This window comes from Boleophthalmus pectinirostris, unplaced genomic scaffold (assembly GCF_026225935.1).
Source record: "Boleophthalmus pectinirostris isolate CB_2022bp ecotype Guang Dong unplaced genomic scaffold, ASM2622593v1 HiC_scaffold_2, whole genome shotgun sequence".
Lineage (NCBI taxonomy): Eukaryota > Metazoa > Chordata > Actinopteri > Gobiiformes > Gobiidae > Boleophthalmus > Boleophthalmus pectinirostris.
In genome coordinates this window covers 29,364,137-29,386,603 of record NW_026571152.1, presented here as the reverse complement: position 1 = coordinate 29,386,603, position 22,467 = coordinate 29,364,137, and the positions used below count along the sequence as shown (strand labels likewise).

General features: G+C 38.2%; 1 protein-coding gene across 1 annotated transcript in view; it reads right to left on the bottom strand.

Moving 5' to 3' along the window:
• Positions 1 to 22,467, bottom strand: part of tmtc2b (transmembrane O-mannosyltransferase targeting cadherins 2b) — a 133,368-nt gene that overhangs the window by 59,484 nt on the left and 51,417 nt on the right. The window contains exon 2 of the mRNA XM_020935197.2: positions 15,782 to 16,358. Coding sequence (XP_020790856.1) covers positions 15,782 to 16,358 — 577 coding nt within the window. The remainder of the gene's footprint in view (positions 1 to 15,781; positions 16,359 to 22,467) is intronic.

Sequence of the window (22,467 nt, the reverse complement as noted above, 5' to 3'; positions counted from 1 at the left end):
TGTTTAAATTCTAAAATGATGTGAAAATGAGTTTGTGGTTTGAGAGAATTACATTTTGAAAAACATGAAGGGAATTACACAAATTCTGTGGAAAGTGAGAAATGCAGTTCAATAGTGAAGATGGATTGTTATGAAAAATCAGAAGAGTGCTCCCGACTGCAAAATGTTCTATTTACCAGTCATTATGATTGTTCGCTGTCTTTATAACTGTCATCTGTATCACATTATGTTTACTGAGGTAGCAAAAAATGTCAAAAAATAGTTTAAAAACTCCAGAAAAAAACACAACATGAATTTAAACAACACATTTTCAGAAGCCTGTCATCAACATGAGAGTTCATGGTCCTGTTTAGGAGTTTGATTTTAAACAAAAAGGTAAGAGTGACCAACTAAGGCCCCGTCCACACTAGTACGTATTCGAGTTGTTTTTGTTTCGGATGTAGTGTTCGTCCACACTAATCCGATGGAAAACGGCTCCAGAGATTGAACAATCTGGTGTCGCCAGCTTCCACGAATTCAACTAAGTAAGGATCTGCTCCGGCGCTGTGTGGACGCCTGAAAACATTGATACGTTGACATCCCCTGTGATTTGCGCCTTCCAGATTTGCTGAGTTCATGACATCGGTCATGTGACACTATTGCGGAAAACAGTTCAAACAAACCACAGACAAACGGGAAACAGCGTAGCTAGAACTACTTGCTAGAACACGGTGCACAAAAAAGACTATGTTTTTACGCTTGCCATCTTCCTCGGCTTGAAATTGGCTGCTGCAACTTACTAGCATTTCAGGTGGTTTGGAGTTAAAGGGCAAAGTATAGTTCTATAGGCCTATGCATATGATCTGAAGACGTATAATATCTGAAACGTTTAACATGACCAACTCCAACGTGACAGAAGCACAAAACAGACTCACCATCAGCAGAACGCCCCTCTGTCACAGAAAGAACACTCATATTCCACTGAGTCGTGTCCTTTTTAATCTGACAGAAGCTGAACTGTGTCAGGGCACAAGGAGCGAGCTGTTTTTTGAGCGCTTAGTTTATGCAAATTAGCCACGCGGTTTTAAGTTTAGTTTGCGTAAACAAATACGCGCAAAGCTGTGTGGATAGGGAAGGCTTGCGGACACAGAAACCACACGTCGTTTCCGATATGGTGATACGGTGATTCGTTTCAGTGTAAACGTAGCCTAAGAAATTGGTGGGAATTGTTTTAATAGTAAAAGTGAGCTCACCTGTTGTAGTTCCAACTAAATCAGTTCTTTATGCTCAGATTAACACGAGTCTCTTGCTATTTTTGCTGATAGAATTTATTATTACCATTTTTTCCCCTCTTTGTTATTATAATGTGATGTATGAGCTACTGTGTCCAAGTAATTTCCCTTGTGGATCAATGAAGTTTGTCTAAGTCCAAGTCATAAGTCTAACTGGAGTAACCAAGCTTTAGACAGAGCTGTGCCTACATGTAGCACCACACCCCTAGGGAATGTTGATGACTTCTGCTGTAAATGATCAGTAGATTTTTCCTTTTAGTTGTACTGCAAGAACAGTGAGAGAGTATGAGTGCACGCAGTCCGGTTGTAGAAGAATGATGCTTTAGATCAGAGCCAAACATCATCATAAACTCATCACTGTGATAAGGGTTATGTTATTTCTTTCATTTGTCCGTTCAGGCCCAGACTGTAAATCAGAGCTGTAAAAAACACTGGAGAACAGATGGGAATAGGACAGGATCAAACAGGAATGTTGGGAACAGTTACCAGAAGTGCACAGAGCATTCAGAGCACAGCTTCACATGGGTTTACAAAGGATTGGCTCCGCATCAAGCCAAGAGAAGGCAATTCAGGACCGCTATATGCCCCCAAACTACCAATCCTACCAGGGATTGAAGAAGAACTCACACATGTGCTGGGAAAGTCATCGGAAAGCCTACTGGATTGTGGGAAACTACTTTGATGGAAGTTGGAAGAACTTTCTAGCACAATTTCTCATTCACACAGACCACCTCAGCAAGTATTATAATGATTAGATTGCAATTTTTAACTAACCGCAAATGATCATATTGACAAATCACAGCTTGTCCAATTAAAAACACATAAAATAGGATTCAGATGAAAATTTCCTGAACAGAAATGATACAGACTACAAACAGTACCAACAAAACAGTCCATACAGGTCCTATATTATGCAAAATTGGCTCTTATGATCTTTAAACCATGTTATAATGTCATTATCTCCTCAAAAACATACCAGGAGTTGTGTTTTGTTTCAACTTTGAGTAACTTTTGTTATTAGTTGTCTACATTTCCAAAGCTCAAAATGCTCTCCACCTTGTGCCATCATTTAGTGGTAGTTTTCAAGTTAATAGCAACCTTTTACGTTTCCAGCCACTCCAGTGCTGACATTGTCTAAATGATTCTAGTGAAGGTGTATGGAGTTTAAAAACACAGTGGAGCACTTCCTGTATTACCACATGACATCACAAGGGGGGTCATTCCACGCCAAATCTCTAAATGTGAATAGTAATAATCTCCAAATCTGCTAATAGTTTTTTTTAGATATAGCAATTTGAAAGTGGCTCCTCAAAAAACTCTGCTCAAAGCGGGTCATTAAAATATTTTTAATGACAAAACTATAAGGACTTGGGAGCAAAAATTAAGGACTTTTCCTATTGCCAAGTGTGTGAACCTCTTAGAATTTTCAGTCAAATCTGAGAAGGTCAAGCAGGGGCATTCGGAGATTTGGAGTGGAATGACCCAAGGTGGAACAGAGTGTTTTCTGTTTCTAAGAGAAGGATTCAGGTTAAATATGCAGGATTTGTTTGTTTAAAATGTGTGAAAGAAACAAAAGACAAGTCCAGGTATGTAATATGGGTCCTTTAAACTGCTCCAAACAACATGCTTTTGCTTTGCTCTTGCTTTACCTCTCAATTTAAATTTTTAGATGTGCCCTAACTATAGAGTTTCATTCTGCTATTTATTATTTGCAGCTTTTTTTTAATTATTATTTTACATTTACAATAGTTTTTTGGGACAATCCTGCTTTTTAGTTATTTTTGCTGTAGGATAAATTGTTTAAAGATTATCATTTATTATCTATATTTTCTTTAACAATATATCTTCAGAATTTGTTCCCACGACAGGCCCAAGCCTATTATTGACAATAACAATTAAAATCCAACAAAGTAAACACCCCAAGCTAAATAATATAATTTTTTTCTTCTACTCTTCTAAGTTTAAGAGACAATTGGGACCTAAAAGCTACAATTCTGAAACACCATAACAGTCCAATATAATGAAGGCATGTAATTGTAGAGATCAAATTGAATCTCCCTCTGACAGGCCTGAAGCAGCGGCTGATCTTAACCACAATTCCATGTTTACAAGTGATGGACTGTCCCATGTGGCTCTTATAATCATCTCTCTGTGTCACTGAGGGGAAATTAGAGCTGGGAGAGGGCCAGAGGCAGTTTAAAGCACGGTTCACTGGATGTTTAAGGACAGAAAGTGCAACTCAGCAATAAAAAAGAGCAAGGGGAATGCAATTAGGTTGTAATGTGAAAACAAGGGGAAGATCATAGAAGCACATAGTCTTTCACGGTTTTGTTTGCTGGAATATGTGAATATGTTGTTTTATAACTAATGGTCAAATGTGCTCTTTTTACAATAGATGTTCCAGTGTAATATTACAGCTAGGGGTCCCCTTTTTTCTTAAGGATGCACCGATACAATACTGGTATCAGTGTCGATATAGACAATTTTGGTGGACTGGAGATTGGCTTCCAAGATATTGGTTCAGTCGATATCCCCTTTTAGTCTTTAAACTGATGTAATAGGATGATTTACTGAACAATGTTGGTGCAAAAGTCTCATAATATTAAACTTACACTTAGTTACACTTTTTTGTTTGTATTTAAAGGAAGCTATTTTCAGTCTTTGTTAAATCCAAAGCATCGTCATTAATACCAGAACTGAAAAAGGATTGGTACGTCCCTTTTTTTCTTGTAGTAAATGTTTGTCTGGGATTTAGAATAGACACTTCTCAAATACTTTTGGAATATGCGAGTTTTGTATCTCTCTCAGTTCAAATGGGCATGATTGGCAGATGGACAAGCATGGTCTATTCTTATATCAAAACTAAACTAATCTGAGGTGAAAGAAGTTTGAATTTGTTGAAAATTATGGATGACCAGCAAGACTGTATGAAGTGGGGGTGCTAGTAGCGAGACAGAGTTTTTTTGTTCTTGAATTGTTCTTACATTGTTAAATTGTCAGAGACTGTATTAAAGTGTATATGTCAGTAAAATGTTGAATTTCAATCTATTTACTTATATTTAAAATGTATTTATAGACCTAGATCTATAGGCTAAGACGGTTTAAAAAGCACTGCACCCCCTTCTAAAAGTTACTTCCAGTGGCCCTGATGACCAGTGAGCTCCTTTGTTTCACCTGTACCACTGGAATAAACAAATCTAATGCCTGGTACTGTTTGAATCTGTCTTAAAGCACAATGAAGGGAGTGACCAGACTGATACGCCGCTGTATTACAAAATCGCAGAAATATGATACTGGACTTGCCAAAGTAAATTTAGTTTTAAAAGCAGTCCTAAATCAGACTTCCACGCGCTGTCAGCAACTCATTTTAGAACGTTCTACCTATTGCCAATCCAAAGAAAATGTCTGAAACATGGTTGGCTGTGCAAAGGCGGCTGTGGTTAAAGACCTTATTACACAAAATTGACTCTTGTGAGCTTTACGCCACGTTAGAATGTTGAGACCTCCTTAAAAACAGGCCTGAAGTTGTGTTTTGTTTCATTCATTCATTCATTCCCACATGTTGAGTAATCTGTTATTATTAGTCTGTCTACATCAGGGGTCTCCAACCTTTTGCACCATTAAAACATAAATCCAATATGCGTTTATTAGTCTACAAAGTTCAAAGTGACACATTTACAATGGTAATTAATCAAACTTGAGTTGTTCAGTATAATATGTAATTCAGAAATTCTTTCGTGAGCTATTTATAAAAGGGTGGAGAGCTACAGGTAGCTCCTTACCTACAGGTTGAAAAGCCCCCAGTCTACATCCTCAAAGCTCAAAATGATCCATTCCACTTTGCGATGTCATGAAGCCGTAGTTTTCAAGTTAATAGCTAACGTTTAGTTCACTAAAGACTGTCAATTCCAGGGATGAAATTATCCAAATGATTCTAATGAAGGTATATACAGTTTAAAAACACAGTGGAGCACTTCTGTATTACCACATGCCATCACAAGGTGGAACAGATTTGTGTGTTAAACATATGGGAATGAAACAAAGCACAAAAAAACTCCAGATAAGTTTGTGATGAGGAAACAACATTATAACAGATTTTTTTTTTTAAAGTGTAATATGGGCCCTTAAAAGCTCTCTCCCTGCTATACTCACTGTTTGAAAATCACATATTTCTGCTGATAGAGCATTTAAAACTGGAGCTAAAAAGTACATACAGCCAACTTTCTTAGAAATCACTCAAAAACAAAACTTTATGAATAATAGAACGGTGGTCGCATTTTGGTTATTCTGGTGCAGTGACTCCCAGAGAAAGTTCTTGTCCTTAAAGTCACCCTAAATAAATATTTCAAGCATGACACCTTTAAATAAATAATATGACATGTCACTGTGGCACGCTAAAATAAAAATGCCTGAAAATGAATGATTGAAACCATGCGTCCTCTCCGTCATGTTTGAGCCACTGTGTACAGGAATCCAAAAATAGTGGAGGAGTGGTTGATGGTTCATGTGAAGAGGTAGAAGATGTGACAGATGCACACACATAGGGACAGTGAACTCTCTCCTCTCCTGTGTCTGCCCCTGGCCGATATGCTCCTTCCATTACTGTCTCGAGGCGTCCTACTCAAAAACTTGCTGCTGGGTTTCTGGGTTGAAAGTTCATGCGTGTTTGTATAGCTATTTTTCCGTGGTAGCAGGGCTGAAGGACTCTGAAAAAAAATGGATTTCCAAGTTTTCTGAGGGACTGTGATTTAATTTGATACGTTTTTTTGTTGTTGTTTTTTTCATAAAGAGACTATATTACACTGTTCTCTGCTTTATTTTACAACGCTGTTTCTTTATCACAAACCTAGAGTTGTGTTTTGTTTCTTTCTCTTTGTTTAACCCTGCATATTTACGCTGTGTTCTTCTCTCAAACAGAAAACAAGCTTGTGATGTCATGTGGTAATACAGGAAGTGCTCCACTGTGTTTCTAAACTCCATACATCTTCAACAGATCATTTGAATCATTTCCCTGGAATCTCTACTAAACAAAAGGTAAAAGGAAGCTGTTACAAAGCATTTTGAGCTTTGGAGATGTAGACAGTACTGTATTTTTCAGACTATAAGGCCCACTGGATTATAAGGCGTAATATCAATAATGTTGAATTTTTTCGTCTATTTTCATACATACGGTGTGCTGGATTATAAGGCGCATCAAGTGAAACAAACAGACGACACTTGACCCCTCAGCGCAGGCATCCACGATCCATTGGCAGATCATGGCGTAATTCGCCCGGCATTGCTTCCCTGTCTTGGTGAATGTGTATTATGGTTGTGAATGTGGGTAGATAATTTAAGTTTGTTTTTTTATTTTCTCCGAGGGGTCAAATGTACATTGAGTAACAATGTGTTTAATGCAGCTTTGTGCACATTTGTTTATCTTTTACAGAAACAAAACTTAAAACGACATGTTTCATTTGCATAAACTGAAGAAAACAGCTCCTTGTGCGCTGATGCCGTCAGCTTCAGTTGGACTATGGACAGTAAATTGGGCTTTAGTCCGCAAGGATCCTGACTACGGTAGCCACAATGCTCCGACAATCCATCAAGCGGTGCTGCGGTGTAGCTTACGAAAGTTGTACTAAAACATTTTGACAGATTTTTGAGCACCGTGTACCACATAAAATCGGTTTGAGGTCATTAAGCACAACCAGAATTAATACATAAGGCACACCGGATTATAAGGCACACTGTCGATTTTTGAGAAAATTACAAGATTTTACAAGATAATCCAAAAAATACGATAATAATAAAGGGTTACTCAAACATTTGTTTCATTCACACAGCACAACTCCAGATATGTTTTTGAGGAGCATTATAACCTGGCTAAAAGGTTATATAAGTCACTTTGGTGTAATAGAAGACCTTCAAGGTAAAATCTGGTTCTCTGTGTGGGAGGAGCTGTGCAGTAAAGTGGTGCCGTTCTGGCTGACTGGGTTTACAAGTCATGTTATTTACTGAGACCAGAGAGAAACCTCAGTGCACACATATAGTCAGTACATGTTATATACTTTGAGGTTAAGGATGTAGGCTGTACGGTGGTAAGCATGAAGTAAATATAGACTGAAGAGACCACTTGACTTATGTTAGCATCTCTCACTTTAGTTTAGTTACAAAGGAAAAGTCAGTTGGGGTTTTCAAAGTTTAAGGGTGTAATATAATTTCTGGTGGAGTGTCTGCCACCTGGTTCACTCCACTGATATTTTTGCTTTGGTGGGAATGTTCCACAGTATGGCATTTAGTTCATGTATCTTGTTTTTTGTTGTTGTTGATTTATTTATTTTTTTTCAAATTGCTTTAGTGTGAAAAACATGGGTTCTTACTGTCAGAACATGGGACCATCTTTCTCTCCACAGATTTGACTCAAAACTTATAACTCCACGTGTCTCCATGGAGATATTTAACCTTAATGCCATACTATGGAACATTCCAGGAAAAACAATAACATCTTCAGGCAAGCAGGTGACAACAAATCCCCTAAAGAAGTTGCATAGTTTAAACCAGGGGTGTCAAACTCAAATTCACAGTGGGCCAAAATAAAAAACTGGGACTAAGTCGTGGGCCAAACTAAATATTTATTGAAAATTTCAAAAACATCTACATGTTTTCTATTGTTTCGAGATATGTAATGTTAAACCTTTTCTTATTAAAAAAGTTTAATAATAGTTTTGCTTAAACATTGAATCCAGAACAAGTATAATATAAAATAATAACACAATTTTAAATAAATAATGTCTCTATAGTCTATCTGTAGCCATGTGGACCAGCTCTAATACGTATTTGATATAATCTCGCAGGCCAAATTTGGCCCCAGGCCTGAGTCTGACATGTCTGGTTTAAACCTTTAAGAAAAAAAGACCATGTTTATGCACTGGTAAAATGTATGAATTTTTAAAAACTTTGTAGCAGCGACTATCTTTTCTTACATAACAAATAGAAAAAAGGAAGGTTTCATCAGTTTAAATTGAGGCTAGATCCTATGATAAACAGTTATGATGATCTTTTTAAATGAGAGCTTTTCTATGTCGTGTGTTACAGGCAGAGTGAGGGCACATAGTCTGGTTGGCATCATGTCAGTGTGGTTCACGTCTCAGAACAGTGGCCCTGCACAGACCCTGCTCCAGTCACTTCCCATTACAGTCACTGCACTGGCCTCATGTTTCTCTGTAATTCTCACACGCAGAGAGGCTGAGGAGCAGGGCAATCAGCTGTGTGCATGATGTGGGACCACAAAGCTCTGTTATACTGAATGGACAATGAAAGATTCACTTCCAGTATAAACAGTGCAGTGAATCTTTCATTGTCCAGTAAACAGGAAATATAATAAACTTTGCACAAAACCATTTGCCTGGGATCCAGAATATACACATCTACAATACTACAAAAATGTGAATCTGGACACTGGTGAATCTCTCAGTTTTGAAGTGGGCGTGAGCCAATCAGGGACACGGAAAAAATTGTCATAGGGGACTGAAAAACTTTACTGATTTCTGCAGATTAATTGAATCAATGATTAATCTGAGGTGAGATAAATTAGATTTTATTTGTAAATGAGCTCCTTTGTGTTACATGTGCCACTGAAAAAAACAAATCTGGAGGATCTGCATGATCACGTTCAGCCACGCCTAAGACACAACAGAGGATTCGTCAGGTAACACAAACGCTAAAATCACCAATGCTCAATGCTTTATTTTCATCCCAAAAGCCATTCAAGAGGGCCAATGGACATGTTGTTTGTGTTTACAGTAAGTTGTATCAAAAAAGTAAACTTTATAACTGTTCTCCTAAACTTTAAGTCTATCGCAGACACAAACACTGTTTGAATTAACCCAGCCCCCTGTGTCTCTCTCCCAGCGTAGCCTAAAGCTGTGCTGACTATCCCCATGTGTAGAGCAGGAGCAGAGGGGCAGGGGGCGCTAGATCTAATCCATCACACACTGACAGCAGCCATTACAGCACAGAGCAGCATCTGTGGCCCAGGTAACGGAGTTTCCCCTTCACCTCCTCAGCACCTCACTACAGTATGCACAGACTCATGTCACATTAGGAATGCAGCTCACAAGCCCTGAGCACGTGTCCACAGGGCATCTGGTTTTCTCTGAGGTCATTTCTACATGACCTCACCATGTCCACACACCTGAGCCTGGTCAAACACACACATATACACACACATATGCTGTGAGCAGTGCCCTGACTCCAATACACCAGATTTCAACAAAATTAATCAGTGCGAAAAGAACTATGCAAGTCTGATTTCTCTGAGCAGCCAAAACACACACACACTCTCTCATTTTATACTTGAGGCTGTTACTGTGGATTCATGAGCTTCTTTATGTTCAGAAATGACTGATGTAGTACTACTATGACATCACTGAGAGAATCCCTTTAATCCAAATTACACATTCGGAGAATCGAGTTTCCGTACTGTATTGAAGGCTATTCACAAGTGAGGAATGGTCCCTCTGGGTTACAAAACCAGAACAGAGAGAACTCCTCAATAAAAGAAGATAGTGCATTATTGATACGAAAAAGCATGCATGTGAAGAGGAAATATAAAAACTCCTTTCATGGATAAACCTTTGTTGGTAAAACTAGGCCTGGCAAGATAACTACAATTTAGACTTACTGTTAAAAATATGACAGATGGAACAATACATTTTGGGGCTCAATATTCACCGTGGGTAGTTTTTCTTTGCAATAGTGAGGAGATTTTTGCCATTTTTATGTAAGAATGTAAGATTTGAGCTGCTTGAGAGTAGAATAAAGCTTCTATGGCTATTTTTTAATGATACTGTCTATTTAAAAATTGGTTTACTGGAATAACCCTTAAATGACAGTGGAATAAAGTAGTTTCAGTATTATCGTGTATCTTCATATTTCTCTGTAGCAGTATATCGTTCTTCAGAATCGTGACAGGCCTAGATAAACCTTTCGTGCTTGGAAGTATAACAGTCCTCCAGTGTAAACAAGTCCTATTAACTTTGTATATTGCAGTAAACACTTTCATAACCTCTTTTTCCACATTAGCCCTGATGTGCTAACTATCTTCTCAGTAAGAAGCTTAATCCTTGACAACACATGGACATCATTTCTGTTTTAATCAAGCACAAAGGCAGCACCCTGGTATCTGCAAAAGTAAACAGTTTAAGCACTTCACAAGAGCAGTGTTTGGGGCTGGACTAATTAAAGTTGCTGATTTACTCTGGCTGTGGTTATACACAATGGGTTTCAGTAAACATGCACTAATGGCCATGCAGAAAGAAGGGTGTTTCGTAGTCAAAAGCCAAGTTAAAGTGTGGTTATCGTTATCATAATAAATCCTATAACAGATTTGATTAATGGAAGTGTCATGAAAGTTCAAATGGTCAAATGATTCCCGCACAGTTTATTGATACTTTTTACATATTTCTATGGTGGGATGTTCATCAGTTCTGTCTAGAAACTCAAGGAAAAAAAAAAAAAAAGATTTAAACAACACATTTTCAGGAGGATGTGATTAATATGAGCATTCTTGGTCTTGTTTAGGAGTTTGATTTTCAACATAAAAAGGTAAAAAACTGAAAAACTGTTGACAAAATGCTATCTAGCTTGCAAAAGTAATTTTATGTGTGTGAGACTTGTTTAACAGCACAAACATCTCCCCAGATAAATCAGCTCTTTCTGGTCCAACTGTGTTAAAACAAAGCTCAGATTAACAATTGAGTAACAGAGCTTCAGACAGAGCAAAGCCTACAGTTAGCATCATATCCCCAGGGAATGTTAAAGGTGCATTATGTAACTTTTGGTACAGGGTCTGTCACCTGTTTGACTCCATGTTGTTGTTGTTGTTTTTTTCCTGAAATGTTCTACAGTATTAGCTGGATTTATCAGCGGTTTCACTTCGTGGAAACTGTCTGACCTCGCAGCATTAGGATATGTTCGATCGACAATAGGCGGGTACTTTTTTTATTTAACCAATTGCTGCTACTGGGCTGACTGGTATATTAAGCTTTCCCCAAATCTCGCAGGAAGAAGGGCAATACCGTCTTTCCCCTTGATTTAAATTCACCAAACATTCTCTTTGTTCCGGCTTTAAATCCTCAATCTTGGGATCGTTGCCAACACAGAATGTATGGCTTCGTCTACATCCATCTCGACCGCTTTGTTATTGTTGTGCTGTACCACAAAAGGGACCCAGACAAACTCTTGAGTTTGACGTCATGGCTTCACAGCTCTTCACTGATTGGCCGGTGTGCGGTCTACAACTTCCAGGGTTCTTGCAAACCGTCTAGTGTATTCAGATTCCTGACCTAGTCGCTTCAGAGAAATGAAATTGAGCGGAGGCACTAGGTGGCGCCAGCCTGGCTACTACAGTATGGCATTTAATTTAACTATCTCCATGGAGGCAAGTAGGCCACATCACCAAGCCATGCTACGGGTCACATCTGTGGAGAAATAATGCATGTTTTTGCGGTAGTGCTGAGAAATAAAACACATGTACTGTGATTGAATAAATAAAGGATATATTTGCTTACTGCCATACTGTAGAAGCAATAACATCACCATGGAGACAAGCAGATGACAGACCCTCCACCAGAAAAGTTACACAGTGCATCTTTAATGACATCAGCTACAAAGTATCACTACGATCAAACAAAAAAAGAGGCATTATTCTTTTGAAGCAGGTTAAAACTTTCACATTTTGATCCAGCTCTTCCCAATATAGCCTACTAGTAGTTGCACCTAAACAAATTCAAAACACATGTGCACTTCCTCTGTGAACTGTTTCATACCTGGGGAAATGAGCTCTAAAAAAATTATCTCCGCAGTCTTCAATCATGGACGCCCACACAGAATCCCCTATGATAAAGCCAGAGATTTGCAGCTGATATAAAAGTGTAACGTGATTGAGTGAGCGCCACTATCTGATAAGCTCGGCCCGATCACTACTTCCAGTTTTAAATGTCAAATGAGCGGAGCTAAGAGCTGTGATAAAACGCTGGCTCGCTGAGGGCTATCACTCATGAAACCACAGGGCACTTAATAGTCAGAGCAGAGCTGGAGATATATGCGGGCAGGCTGAAACTCTGTGACCTTGTTAATACTTGGTACTTTTGGTAGCTTTGCAGAGACTGGTAGTGATGGGGAGAACACTTTATAAATGTATTTAGTTACAGAACGCTGCAGTAAATGTATTTTGTAATGAATTCTGATACATAGTACTGTATTCTGAGTACTTAGAATATTTTTACATTGAGTCATTTAAATTATAGAGTAAAGAGGCAACATATAGGATTAAAAACAGCTTCACTATTTTTAAAGCATTTCCTACGACTGATTGGCGAAGCAAAAATCAGACGTGCACTAATCACAAGAGCTGCGTTTTTCATATTTCTCACTAGTTTGAAATCTGTATGTGTGATCAAGTATTGCCACATATTCCTTTAATTTTAGAAAAGTAACTATTCTGAAAAAAATAACTGCTGTATTTTTTGGACTATAAAGTTGCACTTTTTTTTTCATGGTTTGGGTGGTCCTGCGACTTATACTCCGGTGCGACTTATATATTAAGACTTTCACACTGACAGCCGAGAGAGGCTCTAGGCTTGTGTGCCAGTATTTGCTACTACTATTACTACTGTACCACTGTACCACTCTACTGCACATGTCTCCTGCAGAAAGAGCCGATGTCCTGCTGCAAGTAGTGAAATATTCAGCCGAAAACCGTAATTGAGCAGCAGAAAGAAAGTTTGGAGTGAGAGAGAAACGTGTGAGGGACTGGCGTAAAGCGGGGATGGAGAACACAGCTTCATGGTAACCGGGAGGGTGCACCATGCAACTTTCCTGGAAGTCACTGGATGGATCGACAAAGCCTGGACTTCAGTGACAACCAAAATTATCCTGTCCGGATTCAGAACAGAAAGGCCGGAATAATTCTAACTGGAACTGATGCCGAGTCTGACAACAGCTACGCAGAAGAAGAAGCAGCACTCCGTTTACTTCCAGAGGTCGTCGAGTTGCTCAGATGGATGAACGTTACATTATTAACACCTATTCAGCCTGTTGTTCTCTATTCTGTTGTTATTACTATAGCTTGCCTTTCAAGATGAAATGTCGGTTCCTGGTCTCTGATTTCATTAAACACACTTCCCCCAAAAAGTGTGACATCTAGTCTGTTGCGACTTATATATGTTTTTTTTCTTCCTCATTACGCATTTTTTGGCTGGTGCGACTTATACTCTGGAGCCACTTAAAGTCCAAAAAACAAGGTATATCTGAATATAGTCACTCAAAAGCAGTATTCTGATATGCATTTTTGGCATTTTAGACTACTTCTCAACACTCATGACTGGTTATGCTAAAAGTATAAAATTACATTATAACATCCCCAATTAAAAAGGAAAAAAAGGAAGACGGGTGTGAAATGAATGTGCTAAATACATGTATACTTCTTTTATTCATTAATTTGCTTGAAATAACTAAATACATGGAAAATGTATTAAATATATTTAGCAACTTAATAAAAAAAAACTACTTATAGATGAAGACTAGAATGTTAAGTTTTTACTCCAGTGGTAAATGGATGTTCAGTCACTTTTACTTTAAGTTTAAAAAGTGTCAGATTTGAAGCATGGTCTCCTCAGCTCTTCTGGCCTTGTTTCCTCTCTGCTCCAGCCCCTGACACACCATTAGAAACTCTGTCTGCTCACAGCGATATATGGGTAATACTCCAGAGGACACAATGTGATAAAGCTTGAATCATTAAAAACTACCAAGAAGCAAACACCCACACATTTCACCCATACACTTTTACAATGTAAGCTGTTGCCTTTCCTTGCAGCATAAGTCCTTTTGTTGTTCTCTCACTTGCTGCAGGCTTTTGTCACACGTCCTGTTGAGTTTGTTGTGATGGATTCAGAGTCGGGAGTGTCAGGCTCCAGAGCAAAGCACTAAACACATTTGACACAAGCTTTTAGCAATACTAATGGGTGTGTGCTTTGAGAGGCTCTTCTCAACTAAAGGTAAATGGTAGCTGTTAACTTGAAAACTATCACTAGATGACATCACAAGGTGGAACAAAGCATTTTGAGCTCTGGAGATGTAGATAGAGTAATAAAAAAGGGTTTCTCAAACGTGTGAATGAAACAAACTAACTCCAGGTATGTTTGTGAGGAGGTAACAACATTATAGCATGGTTAAAAGCCAGAGGTGGGACCAAGTCATTGTTTTGCAAGTCTCAAGTCTCTGACCTCAAGTCCGAGTCAAGTCCCAAGTCAAAGACAGGCAATTCCAAGTCAAGTCTTGAGTCACTGGCCTGTCAAGTCCAAGTCTTCTTTGAGCTTCAAGTCATTTCAAGTATTTAAACCAAAGTACTGATCCCAAGTCACTGACCTTCAAGTCCAAGTCAAGTCCTAAGTCTCTGTCTATATTATCAAGTCGAGTCTCAAGTCCTAAAAATAGTGACTCAAGTCTGACTCAAGTCCAAGTCACGGCTTGCAAGTTCCCACCTCTGCTAAAAGCTCACAAGAGTAAACTGTGTGTAATATAGGGCCTTTAAAGCTCCTCATTTGTATAAAATGACGTGTTTTTCTTGTCTGCAGGCTGTTGTAAACAAATATATGGAAGGTGGAGTTCCAGATAACCAACTAATTGATTAATTGAAAGAATAATGGCTAGATTAAACGATTAGCTATGTAATCATAGTCATAGCCACACTACATTTCCACAGTACAAATTGTCCAAACAAGAACAGAAACTCAACACACCACTTTCAGCTGCTGCAAAAACTAAGCTACCAGAAGGCAAGCCAAAATAAACAAAAGCATACAGACCAGTGAATTACAATTAGCTTCATATTTCAAGTGGAATTATTCTTTTCATTATTCTCATTACAAACTACACAATTACACTAATGAATCATGTGTGGCTTGCTTTTGCTCAAGGTCTATGCAGGAAATAGGTCTTGAATGCGGATACTCTGAGAATGACAACAAAAAGTATCAAATAAACCAGTACACAGAGTCAAGGGTATCGTATTTTATGTATTTTATGTGCCACGCAATAAAAAGGTAATACACCATTTCCTTAGGCACTATGGGGGTCAATTTACTTTTTTTTAAAAGCGTCTCTATGTTATTCGAGCACATTTGTTTTGACTTGCATTTCACTAATTCAATACTTCCATTTCAGCGTACACACAAGACCAGAAGGCAAAGAAAAGATATCATTTTACTATAGGAAGAAGTATAATTATTCTAACTGGCATTTGACACCCATTATCAACAATCTGACATTCTCGGGATCTGCACAGTAGCAATGCTTTTCACATTAAGGTGTGCTGAAATGTTAAATATACACCTACAGCAATGTACATAGACTTAATATCAGTTTTCCAGAGTTGGTTGCCAGATAGTTGAGATTCTTGGCAAACCAACAGGAAATCAGAGACAGGTGAAAAAACAGAGAGGTCGAGCTGAGAACAAATTGTTTACCTTGTAGAGGAGAGCAATTATCTGACGCATCGTGAGCCGGTGGAAAACGCAGACATCATACAGCGCGGATACAGCCAGGACCGTCACGCCGAGTTCTTTCCATAACATACTGCAGGCTGCGAAGACCAGGCTACCAACGAACCAGGCAATGAGTCGCAATGGCCCAGCGTGTCCTCGGAGTTTACAGTGGCGCATGTAGCAGAGGAGAGAGATGAGGAAGAAGAGGGCAGCTCCTTCGTCTGCACGGCCGACCACCCCGGCTACAGCCTCGGTATGGATCGGGTGAGAGGCGAAAAGCAGGCCAGCCAAGAGACTCCACAGACCTCCTCCAAGCAGCAGACGGGATAGTAAAGTGAAGAGTCCAGTGACAGCTCCGTGGAGGACGATGTTGACCAAGTGGTACCCCGAAGGATCCAGCCCACCCAGAGCGTAGTTGAAGCGGAAGGAGAGGGTGCAGAGAGGCCGGTAGGACTTGTGACTCCCGCTGTGGGTGAGCAACGTGCCCCAGAAGTCGTCGTAGAAAATGTTGATCCAAGGGGTTTCAGGGAGCAGGTCCTGGTTGGTTTTGATTGCACGGCTGAAAAGAGAAGAAAACGATTACAGTGTTAGTAAGTAAGTAACAGCATGCCCACAAATGGAATAGCAAAATTATAATCCAATCCAATTTTATTTGTATAGCACATTTTATAAACAAGACAGTTTCCAAAGTGCTTCAAGTAGCAATATAAAACATTTAACTCTAAAAGTCAGTAGGCTTATGTTCCGAATAAAAGGCACTAATAAAAAACAATAGATAAAATGAATAAAATAATAAATAAAAGCAGTACCAAACAGAATAAAATAGATCAAAACAATAAATCAATAAAAATATATAAAAATAAAAAACACAGAGGAACACACAACCCCTGATGACTAAATGAGCAAGCAAATTTGAGCAGCAAGATAACACATTTTAGTCACAGGAACTTTACAGACGTTAAAGATACACTATGTAACTTTTCTCTGTGTTTTCTCTGTAACTTGCTCTGTAAAGCGTCTTTAAGTGTCCAGAAAAGCGTTATATAAAACTGATGCATTAATGTTATTATTATTATTATCATTATTATTTCTAGAGGTGGATACACTACCTGCTTGTCTCCATGGAGTTGCTTTGCCTAAAGAGTTCCAGCATAAGGCATTAAACACATCTATGTTGCATTTATTTAATCACAAGTCTTTGAGTGCTCCAAAAATCTGCATTCTTGCCATAATCAATGTCAAATCTACATAGATCTGAACTCTAACTTGTGATATCGGCTCATATCTATGAAGGTAGATAACTTTAATGCCATACTGTGGAAAATTCCAAGCAGACAATTGTTTCTATGATGACAAGCAGGTGCAGGCCATTTCAGCCACGCAAGAAGGAATTAAAGGCGGCATGTGAAAGAATATTTGCTATTTGTGGCAACGCTTCATATACAGTTTTAAAATCCAATGTTGCTTCACTCTTTAACTGCTCCACCCTCATGCCAAATCCAATAAAGTAAGTCAAAACAGTACTTAGGCAAAATTCAACTATAACAATACAGGAAGCACTGCGATTCTTCAGAACTGTTCTGATTAAATGCTACAGCAGAACGCCACTATGAATTTTCCTTGCAGATAAGTGGTCACGTGGCATTTATACCAACACTGCTTTACAAGGCCCAGATTGCCCAATTTTCCGATCTCTGTTATGATGTTGTTTCCTCATCAAAATGTACCTGGAGGTGTGTTTTGTTTTATTCACACATTTAACACACAAACCCTGTGTATTTAGGCTGACCTTGTGATGTCATGTGATAATACAAGAAGTGCTCCACTGTGTTTTTACATTTCATTCACCCTCACTAAAATCATGTGGATTATTTCAACCCTGGAGTTGCCAATCTCTACTGAACTAAAGGTAAAAGGTATCTGTTAACTTGAAAACTAACACTAAATGACATCACAAGGTGGAACAGAGCATTTGGAGCATTGGAGATCCAGACAAATTAATAATAAAGGGTTACTCAAACATGTGTGAATGAAACAAAACAAAACTCGAGGTATGTTTTGGAGGAGGTAACAATGTTATAATATTACTAAAAGCTCACAAGAGTCAATTTTGTGTAATACAGCTCAATGTTTCCCAAACTTTTTTTCTGGGGACCCATATTTTAAAAGTCACAAACCTTTGCGACCCAAGTCAATAGACGTTATTCGTAAATCACAAAATAAAGGTGGATTGGAGGAGGATGTTTTATTGTTGACTGAATGAACGTGTCTCTCTATTACTCAAGTTTTAAACAATGAAAAACAGTAATTGAACCAGCAATAAAAGGATCTATTTCTTTTCAACATTCAACTGAGCCTTCAATATTGGAACAAAATAAGTACAAAAAGATTAGAAATAATACAAATCATGTCTAAACATTTCAACATTCATGCAGATCGTGACAAGGCGAGTCGACCCCCAAAAAATCTTGCAACTTTGGGAAACAATGTAGGACCTTTAAAGCTTCTCACTGTTCTTCTTTAAAACTACTCTGATTAAACTCTCCAGCAGAACGCCACTATGAATTTTCCTTACAGATAAGTGGTCATGCAGCATTTATGAACACTGCTTTACAAGTCTCAAGTTCTCCGCCACTACAGCCACAACTCTTACAGCTGTGGACTGGAGACATATGCAAGAGCACCACACCCTGCACCACAGAAAAATACATGCTCTGAGAAGGGGAACGCCGTGGTGGTAAAAAGACGCAAGAGAAACTGAGTGAGGTGGTGACAACTGGCACAGACACTCAAAATACACTGAACTTGAATTGGTGCATAATTATATTGGCGTACATTATACCTTGTTCTTTTTGGCAGGCACAGCAGCTAACTAGGAAGCCATGTTGGAGGTGAACTTGCATGACATAACAAGCAGCTGCTACATCTGCCTCAAGCTGTGAATGTCATTGTAGAAGTGGGGGTGTACAACATGGGGTGAAAGCAAATTAAGAGATGGCGTGTTTTTGGAGCAGAGCCAAAATGTTCGGCCCTTGGAAAGTTGTAATAATTTATAATGATTTTTAGAGTTTTTTGACACTTCAACAGGGATGTGCTGAAACGTGTCTTAAAAAATATTACTTGAGGAAAATGTGAAAGGGCTGTAGAAATGACCTAAGAGCAGGGACATGAGTTTCTATTTAAATTTGTCTTTTTCTCTCTATTTTTTATTCACATTTTCATCTTTAAAACAACATGCAAAATGCTATCAATAATACAGTATAGTATCGCAAATAGGGCTGCAAGGATATCCAAGTCTTACGAGACGATATTTTCACGATATACATCTCACGATACGATATTTATTGCGATATCATGGGAAGGTAGGGAGGCTCACGATTAGGGATGTAACAATATCCAAATCTCTCGGTACGATACTTATTTGATATACATCTCACAGTATGATATTTATTACAATATTTTGTGGAGTTACAAAACTGTTAATATGCTACTTTTTCCTCTTAAAATGCCTTGACAAGACTTAATCCAAAGAACTAAAACTTAAAAATGCTTAGATCTGTTATTTCTTCTTATAGTCTACACTGAAATGGAGCAAAGGATCATGGTCTATGTCATTCCCTCTGACTTTTTTTTATGATATCACGATATTTCATTTATTGTTACATCACTAAACATATTTTTTAGAACGTTGCAACCATTTACTAACTTTCTTGAAATGGTCTAAGCCAACCCCTACCTGCCTTTTTATTATTTATTGTTTTGTTTTTTAACTTGTATATCTTTCTCCCCCGTTTACTTATTTATTGTGTGAACCTCTTCATATTTCTTTATTCATGGTTATTCATGTTTTGTGTGTGTTTAATCAAAGCTACAGTTTTTGCTGCATAAAACTGAAAAGGAGGTATACATTTGTTGTCTAAATGGCAGTTCTACATTTACTCACATATCAATAGAAAATATATTAAACCGAATAATTCAGTATACTTCATACTGATAAAAGAATAGGGCTGAGTATCATTAAGAAGTTGCCGATATGATACATACCTCGATACATAGGCCACGATACAATATGCTTCTAGTATATGTAGTGAGCTTTTGATACGATATATTTCAAATCGATATTGATATGGTTCAATAAAAAATATGGCTAAATCAAGGCTGTGATACTGAAAGTCTTTATTAAACCACATCTTTTGCAAAGTGAATATGAAACATGCCCATTTTAATCATGAAAACTGTGAAAATGTCAAATGTGTCGCATGAACGAGTTTCCTTCCTTTAAACAAACAACAAAATTGTAGCGCTGTAACAAATAATTTAGTAAAATATGCCAAAAAATACCCTCAGTGATATATCGATACAATAGCCCATGATATCAATACTGTATCATCACATTAAAACAATACTATATATCGATATTTTAATATCTTTGCACAGCCTTATAAAAGAACATGCCAAAATCAAAACAGAACTTAATTCCGATCACCTCTTCCCTCACACTTTGGGCAGATGTTGAAAGTAAATGAAGTTAAATGTCCTTGTAAATATTGTTGTTGCTAAAAGTCTTAGAATAACATTTCGCTTCGCTTTGACAAGTGAGAACATGAAAACTCATCTATAGAAGTGTTAAGACCACATTCATAATTAACATGCTCAATTAGCTCAGAGTGAGATGGTGGCAGAACGAGTGTTTGTATCCGCTGCTAATACGAAAAGGTGCAATGAAATGTTCCACAGCTGTTCTGACACTTTAAACATAAAGCATCGTCTTGGCAACGGCCCTCTAAACAACTGCCAGAGTGAGATGGCAAAATGCTCGAGGGGACCAGGGTGAGATGGGAATTTCAGCATTAATGGACTCACAAAATGAAAAATGGGAGCGGAAAGAAGCCATTCTACAACTAGGAAAAGATGGGAGGAGACGTGCCAATAATAAGAGTTTACAGGAATATCATGGAGATCACAGAGAAGATTGGATTTCTGCAGGTCCCTGAAGCTACCGGAGACCACCCAGATTAGGTAGCCTATGACTCAGAAGTGCCAGTTTATTTTCACTGACCAATTTGTCAAATGATAACACCATCCCGTCACAAGATGCTCACATAAGAGGCTTCACGGTTCAATTGCATCTCAGAGCCATTTCGGAGTTAAGTGTCTTGTTTTTTCCAGTGCGCTGGATTCACTGACACTCTGCTTCCAAACCGCAAAACCCATTTATCTGGCAGCAGAGAGAGACACAAAAGCTCATGTTAGTTAAGCGTTTACAGCACAAATCCTTAATGCCGATTACATGCAGATGCAGGCTGAAAGTTGACACAGGTGTAGAAGTGCAGGTTCTGTCTGTGTTCTGGGTGGTTCTGAGATACTGTAATTTAAAGTACTGATCACTCATAGAGCACAATGGAATCAGGAAATGTGTCTTTGAAAGAAAAAAACTAATACTTAATCCTAAAATATATTAATAAAAGCGTACAGAGGAGAAGGTAATTCAACAATAAGATAATATTCTTTTCTACTTTTCTACTTTTTATACAGTCAGATTTTTCGCTCAAAAAAGCACTCAAAAACAATTTCATAGATTGAAATACTTGCAACATATAACTGTATCATTGTTTACTCAGCTTTACAGCAATCTCCAGTGAATCGGCATAGGACTATACTCCTTTATTTGTTTAATCAATTAATCAGTTGTCTAAGTCGATCAAAGTTTTTTAATAGTCCACTAAGGAAAAAAGTTAGCAGGAGTGTGGGGAGTAACTGGACAGCTTTTTGAGCAACAATTTCTTTAGTCAACTACATACTAATTGTTTTGATTGAAAGTGTTTTAATAGATTTTTTGTTGTATTTTATGTATTTGTAAATGGACAGTACATATTAATGAACATCTAAAATGTAAATATGTAAAGATTATAGCCACCATGGCTAATTCGCATCTTCAGTCCCTCAGCAGGTTGAAATCATCTACAGGACAGGGAAAAGTACAGCAACAATCAAAGAAAAGTACAGAACACCAGCACACTCACTATACACACAACACACTCAATGCACACTCACTATACATACAATTCATTTCAGACAATTCATTTGAAGTTCAAAGTCTACAGTTAAAGAGTTAAACCAACAACCCCTCAATATAAAACATTTTATTTGGTTAAACATGGTGACATATTTGGCCATTGAACAACCACTGTTTTAAAGCTTTACAAAATACTGCCAGTGCTGAAAGAATTATTATTATGTATTTATGTATTCCATGTTTGACCTGCTCGATAAGCAATAGAGAGCTGCCCAAAAGCTAGATGTGAGAATGTGTTTATATTTATTCATTTTCATTGCTTCAGTTTTGTTGTATTTTCGTACAATAACAATACATCTCATTTAAAATCTGCAGTGATCCAAATATGTCCACTTTATCATAACTTTCCCCTCCAGAGCACAGAGCAGGTGATTGTGAAACAGAGCTCGTGTGTTTGCAGTGAAGCAGCAGTGGGGCAACCCAGGGCACATGAAGCCTGAGCTCTGAGGAACAAGAGGATTATGTGACCTCTAACCAGACAAGCCCCTGGAAAAGGACGAAACTCCTTCTTGTGCTCCTCATCATCGCTTTAATGCTGCCACCCTCAGTCCCGCCATAGCAGCCTGGATGTCACTCACACAAACCATCTGTC